Source organism: Vanessa atalanta, chromosome Z (genome assembly GCF_905147765.1).
Source record: "Vanessa atalanta chromosome Z, ilVanAtal1.2, whole genome shotgun sequence".
NCBI lineage: Eukaryota > Metazoa > Arthropoda > Insecta > Lepidoptera > Nymphalidae > Vanessa > Vanessa atalanta.
This window is the reverse complement of record NC_061902.1, coordinates 13,989,312-14,000,605: the sequence shown is the minus strand read 5'-3', so window position 1 is coordinate 14,000,605 and position 11,294 is coordinate 13,989,312. Positions and strand designations below refer to the sequence as shown.

Genomic DNA, 11,294 nt, shown 5'->3' with positions numbered 1-11,294 from the left:
AGTGTTCTATTTCTTCTATACGATGTAAACATATCTTCTCTGTACCATTATGTAAAAGAAATTATGCAAAAAATCGTTTTCTCGTAAGAGCTTGTACTAACTATAACACATTGTTTAACAGTGTTGATATTTTTAATGACGGTATTTTAAAGTTTTCTCGTTCTTTGAAAAAGCTCATGTAGTTAATATTATTTTTTTACATTTAAGATGTTTGTTTTTCTTTCCTATTCTTAAATTCACTTTGAATTGTAAAATGTTAAATTCTGATAATTATAAGTTTTTTTTTTTTTTTTTCTATGTTCACTCCATGACACTGTGCAAAAGTGGAAACTTTGTTGGCTTATGTAATTATTTTTTATATGTGAAAACTATTATGATGTGTATATGCTGTTTGTTTCCCAATAAATAAATAAAATATATTATAACATACATTATAGTTTTAATATGGTTATAAAATACCAGGGATTGTATTGTTTATTAAATAAGTATTCATACACCTTTGAGTTGTAATAATCTTATCTTTTAAAAAGGCCTTAAATATTCCTCAAATACAAATTGGAATAATCTCATAATTCATATCATTTATCTAAAATATAATGTCGACACTCTTCAAAATATAATTTTGTTAAGTAGTTCTTTTCCATATTTTGCGTAAATTATTTTAAATTCTAAAACTTTTGTACACACGCTATCAGTCCGGTTTGAAAATATATTTTTGTAATAAGCAGTTCACTCACGATTCGCAGGTATAAAAAACGTTAACGTCAATCAATATGAGAACTGTATGAGACAGGCGTTATCTTATATCCAAATGACATTAAGGTAAATCCCCGTTTCAGTCTTTGGATTTGGTTGTGGGACCCCGCAACTTTGAAAAGATATATAAAAATTTAAAACTGCTCCGTTTTTTGGTAGTGATTAATAATAGAAGTATTACCTATTCTTCAACACGAACACGAATATATATATTTTCCGTAACTTTTAAACGTGTAGAAACAGTTCGAATGCAAATACTATTAATTGACCCTGGAGCCCTTTATTTATTTTTCCTGTACTTATAATATTTTTATGCAAAATATAATTATCACGCTTATAATCTTCCGGCCTATGTAGTTGTACCCTAGTAAAGTTTATTGATACGATTCTCTCTAAGGGTGTTCGAAAACTTATTATTTGGCGGAGTAGAGTTGCGTTCTCACGGGGCCATTAATTTATTATGTAATTTTTACTAGTCTGTGACCTTCTCTCCCCGAAGAAGAACCCTACACCTCCTTCTTACTTATTACGTAAGCATCTAAAGGAAAAAATAATATAGGCTTGATTGGTTTTGTAAATCGGCGTTCGACACGGAGGTCATGATTAAAACACAATAACGACATTAAAATTTTCTTTTATTGATGTGTGTTAATCATCAAAAGAAGTTCACATATTTTAATAATTCTTAATTGCAGCATTAAATCATCAACGCAATAACGAGTGTCATAAACGACGCCTAGTTCAGGAGCGAGAAGTTCCCGGAAGGCACAGTGTCGGCAGCGCGGGTACATAGCTATGGAAATAGGTCAAACCTCGGCGCTAGCGCCAAACTAAATCTTAACTTTGCGTATTTTGGCGATCTTATTTAAGAACTATCAAGACTTTTCCTCCCAAACATTTATATAAGAAAAAGTAAATCACGGTCGACCTTCTTTCTACCCTTCTACCTCTAAATCATCTTACGTAAGAATGGCCCACTAGGTTTATTGTATGTGCGTGACGTTGACCCACGTAAAATGCCCCTTAAAAACAAGGCGATAGGATATTGTATTGACCTACATATTTAAATCCTGTCATTTTCCGATATAAGCTGTTTCTGATAAATATGATACAAAAATGATTCTTCCGTAACGATTCGATGCACATTATGCATATAAGCATGAATCGTGTAAAGTGTTCCCTCCGAATGGTGATTTGAACTAATAACTAATTCACACTTTCGTCATTTTCATCAAAGAAAACGACCCCGGTTAGTAACGTCACGCACAAACGTAACTTAAATTCGTAGTGCAATGAGCAAAAACGCTCTCATATCCACCGACAACGCAATGAGCTGAAGTATGATCTCATAGGAGGCCATATCATGTTAAAAGGCACCGCAGAAGATTCACGCTTTTTTTTTAAAGAGTAAGACAGCAACCATTAACGTACCATTCCATCAAATAGAAAACTGTTTATCGTTTGTTTACGGAGCTCGAGAGATCGGGTTCTATATAAACGAATTAATCTGACGACATTGCGTCAAATGTCTGTACACATCCGCTGCAAACGACGCCTCAACGTGATACGATATGACAGTTAAGAACCAATTTAGAAGGAGTGATTGATTTACCAGGATACAAAATATTTATGGCATCCTCGCTCAGTTTTAAGACAAACATTGGTTTGAAAACATGATATTAGCGAAATACCACTCACACAATATGAAATATCTGAATCTAACACCAATTAACATGAAATTATCGTACTAAATTTGACACGGACTGCTAATATATTCGTAAAATTGACTTGAATATAACAATTCTTTACTATCTAATTGACTTTGTCAATCAATAACAAATTTACACTACACTTATTCTAAACTTATTAACAAAAATATATGCTAGAAACGTACTTACATAAACATTTAAAAGTGCACCAAGTGCTCTTAAATACGTAGTCGTTGGGCTAAAATGGTTCAGATCCAATCCGAACCAACAAACATTTCAACGATATACTATAAAGATTAAGTATAAACATTTGCTAACTAACTCTCTCACGTATAATATTTTCTGTATATTTATTTGTGATCCCTATTATAATTTTGTTTTTTTATTTATTTGACGTGACATCCGTAAACGATGTTTCTTCGGATGCAAATGATCTTCCAATTCGTTTGGGCTTGTTTTTTCTGAAAGAGATATTATTGAAATTAAACGCGTTTACATTTATTTATATGCAAAGAAATGACATATTATAATATGATAACGTCAACTATAGACATCGCAAGGCAGGCATGGATTAGCGTAATGTATATAGCGTAAATATATAAATACAATTCGCATATAATAAAAGCTTGATTTTACAAAGATGTTCTCAAATAATAAACAATCATTCATTCGCATTTTATATTCGCACACAATGAATTTCATCGCATACAACTCAATTACTAATAAAAAAAAAAAAAAAATGAAATACGTAAATAACAAAGACACTAGAAATTACTATACATTAATAATTAACTAAAAATATGCAACTAATTATAAATAAGATCGCTGTGCAATATATTTAACGTTCGAAATATTTTTGTAGCTGATATTAATAAAGTTAGTAAGTACCATAGCCTTCGAACCCTAGTCAAAGGGATTCGAGATATTATCAGTGAAAGTATCAATCCCTGGGCTACAATACAGTACAGTACGGATATTATTATGGGTGTACAGATTCCACCCTAAAATCGTTGTTTATAATATTTATTTTTGTTTTCTGTGAATATATATATTCTTCCATAGTTAACAATATTTGAAAATCAATAATAATAATTAGTTGCCAATTAATGCGTAAAAAAATAGCAAATGTTAAACTGTTTAGTAATTGATTGGATTAAAAACTATTATCAGAATAATTTTACTTATTACACAGTTAATTTCAATCTTACAACGGATTATGACATAGTTTTACGTCCGATCAGGATGCATTAAATAAAAATAGTTACTCGTTATATAAGTAACTTACACGTTAGTTTTGTGCCCAGAGGGTCCTGCCACATTCACGTCTACTCTTACTGGAATGCTAGAAAGAGAATTACGATTCTATTTAACTTCATATCAATAAATTATTTTATGTTATAACTTGTAATAATTAAAAAAATGTGTTTGTATTTTATTTAATTCAAAACCGTTTTTTATTTAATATGAAGTTATATGGTTTTAAATATAAATATTCTAAAATTAAGCATACGCCTATAAGTAAGTACACTTGATGTCCGTTCCAACTTCGTATAGATACAATTCGTACAAAGTTTTCCCTCTCAATTCGCCCATTAAAGTCAAAATAAAAGGAACTTAAGGAACAACATTTTTTGAACGGATGCTTATGTTTTAAAATAAACATATGGTCATTGCTTTCTAGAATCAGTTATGGCTGTACTTTGACAGTCAGTCGGTCAGGCAACATTATTTTATACACATACATACATTTATTAAATGACAATCCTGACCATTGTTTATTTTCAATTAAATTAAATATTTTGTAAAACTGTACTAAGTTAACGAAGATCGGGATACATGATCCGGATACATTTTGCTTATAGTACGATAAAGCCTGGTATTCAATTAAGCGCTGTCTGTAATTTATCGCTTCACAATAAACTTAGAAATGATTTTTACACTTACCCTGCTTTTGATGAACTTGGTTCATTTGAATCAAACTGGGATCCAACCTGAGGAACCTCGCTGCAAAAAATGAAAAATATATTGAATAGCTGAGTGTAATAAGTTTTTTTTTAAATGATTTTGTCAGACCGCTGCACCACCTATAGAGTCCAACGTACAACCATCCATGTATAATTGATATACAAAATAGCGTCATGTAGCATTATTGTACCTAAGCACAAGACCAAGTTTAGGGTTATTTTAATATATTTAGACTTGATTTTTTAAAGTAACTTCATTAACCAACGACCAGCCCTTAAAACTCGAGCCGAAGCCGCGGGCGTATACTACTATTATATACATATAATAAAATTGGAGTTTCTGTTTGTAATATTAAAATAACCGCTTTTTACTAAATGCATAGGCATGTATACACGGTACCTATAACAAAACAACAATATTTTTCCAATTTTTTCTGTCTGTCTGTCTGTTTGTTCAGGCTAATCTCTGGAACGGCTGGACCGATTTTGACGGGACTTTCACTGGCAAATAGCTGATGTAATAAGTAGTAACTTAAGCTACAATAATAACTTTTTTGTTAAATTTAAACGCGCACGAAGTCGCGGGCACAAATAGCTTTAAATAATAATGGGTATTTTTACCTGGAAACAGTCGGTAAGGGTTTGACAGCTTTTCGCTTTGGCGTTGGTCGTTTCGTGTTAACCGACAATTGATTCCTATGAAAGTATCGTGCTGTCCTGTTGTTAATTCGGCGACCGATGACAGTGCGGACCTAATACACTCAAGGGTTAATTTTTATTTAAAATTTAATAATAATATCAGAAATAGCATATCTACATATATCTCACCTCTCCATTGAAAAAACAATAAATTAAACTTAAAAAGAATCCTTGGAAAGATTTCATAAATTGTCGAGTGTAACACCAAACTCTGAAGAGTGATACATTCGTTGAAACAGGTATATCAAAAGTAGTTAATAAATTAGTGATTCCAAGCAAAGGGAGTAAAAGAAGTGCAGCTTTAACCGCTTTCCTGTAAGAGACATTTTTTTTTTGTTAGAATGAATTTCGAATTCGACATAATCCAACAACTCATTGACCAATGCTTACTTTATTTTTTCTATTTCAGATGTTTTATGAGCTCGTAATTTAGCGATGACTGTCTTAAGTACTCTACATAATATAACAACATTTACCTGAAAGAAATATTATAAATTCAATATAAGTATTTTTTTCTTTTAACAATACTTTTATTAGGTGGTAACCTCAAAAATTACACATCCAGGTTCACTCTTTATTCCGTCACTCGCATAGGCCAATGGATACTACTTGAGAAATTTTAGGCACAGTAAGCACCTAAAACTTTATGTATTTATCCCAATAACTTTAATTCACTTGGGATTTGAACCCAACAATTCAGGATTAGAAACTTTACAATTAAGCGTCTAGATTATGGAGAAATTTATACATATTATAGAATTATAATCACTCAGTTCGTATTAAAATTTTATATATTTCTAGATAATTTCATGGTAAATACTTACTAATATAATAGCTAGACGGGGTCCTTGGAGGCACCAATAACTAGCTGCCAAATTATAACCGAACCAGCATCTAAAAGTGGAATAAACCATTTACTGCTATATATTATAAATATTTATGAGAATCAACGTATGTATGTATCAACTTACGTTTTAATTTTTTCGTCTTTATAGAAGATAAAGTTAATAATCGCCCAGATTAGAGTTAAAATAAATGGAAATCCCCAACCGATGTATAAATATATTTTCAAATCAAAATTGGATTGCAATGCATATTTCGAAACTAAAAAATTCAAGTAGATCCCCTCTAGGAGAATCCACATGAATGTCGCTGAAATACTACTCTCCATGACAACGTAAAGAGCTTCGCAGAGATTGGGCTGAAAAATGAAAGTTCTGAATTTCAACTCGATCTAGTAAGACGGAAATTAAAATTTTTTAAATATTAAAATTTAAAATGTCACAATGTAATGTTAAGGTATACTAATGCTTTAAAAATATTTCAAAGTATTATTAAGATATTATATATACTTACAGTGCCGTCAATTCCTTTAGTATTGTTAAGCCGATTTGACGAATCATTTATAGGATAAAGAGCCTGATCTAAATAAAGAGTCATATGAACCAAAATTTGAAATAACATTGCCAAAAATAAACATTTATGTATTTGGACTCTTTTATTTAGCAGGGATCTAAAACAAAAGAAAAAGTAACAATTCTTTAATATCGAAAAATTACACAATGTACATTTGATGAAGTATGAATTTTAAGTAGTAATTAATGTGCTTTTAATTGAGCGATTGGTTTTATTTAAACACATATTTGGTATTTTTGCAAATAAAACGAACACGTCAACCACATATGGACACACAAATAAGGCAAATATTCCAAAACACTAGCTTGTACCTAAAAACAACGAATGAAAGAAAAGTGTTTGATCTGCAATTAAAAATCGACTTGTGAACAAAAACAAACATTCGGTCAAAACGTAATTTGGCATAAATATGCCAAAGCATATAAATTTGGCATATATATGCAAGTGAAGTAAATAGGTTGTCATATCCGTGTTCGTATAAATAATACAAATATTCGAATACAAGGCTAGGCTAGGCAAATGTTTCGTTATAATATTAAGTGATAATTTTATGAAATATATAATTTTCTTACTTGAAGTAGCAGAAGATGATGATGGAAGCGAGGATGGTAAATAAAGAAACAGTATAACCAATGATTTCAATGATTCGTGTATTCTCGGCTATTTGGAATTTAGTCTGAAAAAGACAATAGAAAAATACAATCTTGTCAATTTAAATTTTAAATAATTATAAAAAAAATCATATGCACAAATATAACAGTAAAAAGTATTAATAATAAATTGTGTTTCTTAAGGTTCTCAGTGATTATATCATGGGTTTTTTATTTTTATATCGTATTGTGTGCGTTTGCTAGTGTGTGTGCTAGACACAAGATAGCTTCATATTTTTGACAAATGTAATTTTTACTTTTTGACATAACTTTGCAATGACGAACATATTTTTTCTTAATTTAATGATTTTAGAAATTGTAAAAATATTTTAAAAAAATACATATAATACAAAAGTTCCTAAGGATTCAAGCGTTATCCGAATATTTTAAGACTTTTTTTATTATATATTATTGCTTCAAAGTAAAATTTAAATAGAAAAACTGAAAATAATAGACGCTTGTACAATGTTACATCGGTCGGACGGAAGGTACGCGAATAAAAAAACAGGCAGTAACTGCTACAAATATCGATTACAAAAATTTTTATTAAAGATCATTGTTAAATTTTTGTTACGTTCTTTTGGTTGGGGTGACTTTGGCTAGTGGTTGGGGTCTGTTTAGCTGGTATAATAAATCTTTTTAGAAAAATTACTTAATTTTTTTTAAAATTCTAATTTGAATTACGCATTCTATCGTTCCATCGACTGTTATATATGTTAAATTTTCTGTTTCTCATCACTAACCCGTCTGTCAAAAAGGTCAAGCTCACTTGAACATGGTATAATAAGTAGAACGAAAAAAGGGTAACAACAAAAAAGAAAGAAAAAAATAAATAAAAATATATATTTCAAATTAATATTTAAAATTCAATATCACATTATTTTAAACGCACTTGCAAATCGGTGTCCCTGGAATAGTTATAGGAAATCTCTACGTGCTTCAAGCACTTCGAAAAGCACGCTATGTGCATAAAGCTGATGACATATCTCTGTAACAAAAGAAATTACACTATATTATAGTTATGAATGATGATACAATTACAAACACGTATATGCAAAAACATATTTATAAGTTGATTATCCAAAATTATATAAATATTATCAATTATTCACCCATAAGCAAGTCATCGTAAAAGTTAAGTGCGCATTGTGTACTAAGGTTAGTTACTTCATTTTATTTTATTTTAAATAGTTTTAACTAAATAACATTAAAAATTGTTATTCAAACAATTCTATAGAAATATTGTAGTTATACACTTTCACCATCCTCATCCATGTCAATCTATACATATGCTTCTCCCATGGCACTCCACTGAGTTCGATCTTTAGCTCTCCTCCACCAAGTCCTGACTACTGCCTTACGAATATACTAGCCTAGCTATAATGCATACTTCGTTTGGAGACACATGGTCTGTGGCCCGTCGAAGGCCCGTCGTCCTCTGTCAAGACAGCTCGATATTTCTTTGAGCTATGTCGATAAACTTGGTTCTTTGACAGATACCTTAAGAGCAAGTATAACATAGCTCTTCCCATAGCTAACTAATAAACCTTGAACTGATGGTGAAATCAATGTGAGTTGCCACATTTCGGCCCAGTAGGACATACGAGCCGTATATGACACACTGATTAAAATGTTTTAGATTTTGAGGTTTCGTATGGTATATATTTGATATCAGTTCGTCTGAATATCTATTTTATCGTGCCTTGATGTTCTAGTGGCTTAAAAAGTTATTGTGTTTTTCGGTTGAAAACTTCTCAGTAACAGCCCGAAGTCTGGAAGTTAGAAGCGTGTAAATGCGCCGCACACGTGCCTTGGACAGCACGTAAAATCTTTGTTCTTGCGCCTGAATTCTGTCTGATTAACCGTCCCATTGGACGAAAGTGATGGAATAAGGAGAGCACCTGTATTTGCGCACACACTTGTACACTGAAATTCATAAAGTTTGTATTTATTGGAGTAATCGAAAGACGAACGTCAGTTACACACATAAACATCAGTTTGTAAACATAACAATGTTCGTTGGTATTATTGTTTTGAAAGACAATGTGCAAACATAGAGCAAACCTTGGCATCTCACTCTCATCTCATTTCATGTTCATGAAATGCAAATGCTTAAATCCTCTAAACTAATCTAATATTTATCATTTTTTTATTAAAAAATTGTTAATAATTATTTTATTAGCTAATATTTTAAGTTGAAACACATCGATGTTAAAAACATAAACGTATTTTATTAATTATGATTTAATACTTATTAATATAATATGTCATTAAATTATTATATTTATATGACACTTCAGTCCGATATTATATACGAATTTACCATTTTGTATAAAAAAAAATCTGTTTGAAATCGCCTGATAAAGACTTTAACGCTTACACGGCTGGTCCGCAAAACTGCAAAATGAAATGAAAAGAATAAAAAATAATAATAAAAACTATGTAAATAAAATCGAAAAGGATTAAAATATGAATATACTTACGACGTATTAGTCATCCATTTTCGATAGTTTAAATCACGAAAACTCACGACACAGTACACTTAGAACGACAAATAGGCACGTGCGATGCCAATGAAGTTCCGGTGAGAACTGTATCCCGGAGAGGTGACAAATTGCATCGTAAAGGGTGGTAACTCCATAAAGGGGGGTTGCATCAGGTGAGGCTTAAAGCTTGCCCGCGCAAGCGTAAGTCCTGGACGGAGCTATCTAAATTTAGTTCTTACGACGCAATAATTGCTTCAAGTTGATTTGGTCACAATAAAATAGCTCGTTTAAATTTAGGGATCTCTTAATATATATTTATTTTTTATTGACAAAATTTAAAAAAAGACCGATTTAAGCTTATTAGATATATTTATGTTTTAATCTTCCCTAGGAATTCATATTTAAATATTCAAACTGAATTGACATTATTTTTTTTATTTTTAACATTAATTTTGTAATTTTCGTATTCATTTAAGGCGTCTTTTACGACGTCTTTGTTGGATTTTTCGTATCATTTAAAATTTAAACTTTAGCTGATTTTTTCATGAATCCAAATTACATACCGTTCCGATAGTTACCGGAATATTGTGAAATACAAAAATTATTTTCTTTAAATAGGTAGCTATGTGTTAACTGATTTATATAGGGTTACCTGTACGTTATGTTCATTGAAAACTTCAGCGATTAGAGCCTGTAGATCTGGTGGAAAGCACGGTGTAAAATTTGTCCATCCTTTAGCGTTGGCTTGATTGGCATGACGACCTTCCCAAAGACCTTCAGGACCGCATTGCCGATAAGCAAATTCTGTGGGTATATATCGTAATAAAGTAACATGCAATGATTCACGAGACAAAAGCTTTATTTCCCCATAAAGATTCTTAATCGGTAGCCTTTGCCTGTTGTAGTATTTATCAATTTCGTCGTTCGTAGCACCAGTGCGAGAGAAGAATAGAGCGTCACAACTAACTCAACTGCAGACAAATACTCAATATGTAACCTTAGATTGTTACATTACATACGAATTGCCGATGGAGGAATGCCTTTAGTATAATAGTTTGGAACTTATTCCATGTCCCTGCTCCAATCATCTTGTATGGATTAAGCATATGAAAACACGCTTATGATTTACAGGACACTCCTTTGCTACTGTTGATGGTGGATTGTGGAAAACGTTTAAATTTATTGACGTATGTTTGATTTAAACGTACTAACAGCTGAGTGAAATAAACCCTTCTAAAAACCTCGATAAAATATGTGTAGTTATTAGAGTTTATATTCTATGTACATAACTGTTCGCCAGTGGGTTTCTTCCCCTTTGTAGGATAGAATACTTGGAACCGCGGTCACAATATATAAAACGATTAAATAATCATTGAATAAATAAAAGATAATATTTTAACTGAATTCACAATAGTCATCGTCACACACAGACTCGCGTTTACCGACTCAAGTGCGTTTAAGTTAAGTGCGTTTTCACCAAAATTATGTCAGCGGTTACAATTTGAAAACAGATGCTCTATGATTCCATAATGATGTTATATTTTGGTTGGGGGAAAAACAATTTCATGAATTTTTCTTCTCCGTCGAGCACGTAAAAAATAGTAAAGGTAGCTA

The 11,294-nt window shown here is 31.2% G+C and overlaps 1 protein-coding gene across 1 annotated transcript; it reads right to left on the bottom strand.

The window, feature by feature from the left end:
* Positions 1 to 5,242: 5,242 nt before the first annotated feature.
* On the bottom strand, positions 5,243 to 10,768 carry LOC125075731 (PDF receptor). The gene is made up of 9 exons (XM_047687431.1): positions 10,700 to 10,768; positions 10,648 to 10,651; positions 10,333 to 10,484; positions 7,117 to 7,220; positions 6,485 to 6,641; positions 6,100 to 6,329; positions 5,953 to 6,022; positions 5,519 to 5,604; positions 5,243 to 5,441 (listed from the first exon to the last, which is right to left on the bottom strand). The coding sequence occupies exons 1-9, from the start codon at positions 10,766 to 10,768 to the stop codon at positions 5,243 to 5,245; spliced, it is 1,071 nt and encodes a 356-aa protein (XP_047543387.1).
* Between the last annotated feature and the right edge of the window lie 526 nt (positions 10,769 to 11,294).

Bases quoted from the DNA above. Each gene is read 5' to 3' on its own strand.
- LOC125075731 (XM_047687431.1), bottom strand. From the start codon at position 10,768: ATGATTGGAGCAGGGACATGGAATAAGTTCCAAACTATTATACTAAAG. The intron at 6,330-6,484 runs GTAAGTATATAT...TTCATTTTTCAG, and splicing joins CTAAAGGAATTGACGGCACT to CCCAATCTCTGCGAAGCTCT. The intron at 5,605-5,952 runs GTAAGTATTTAC...TATTTCTTTCAG, and splicing joins CCCGTCTAGCTATTATATTA to GTAAATGTTGTTATATTATG.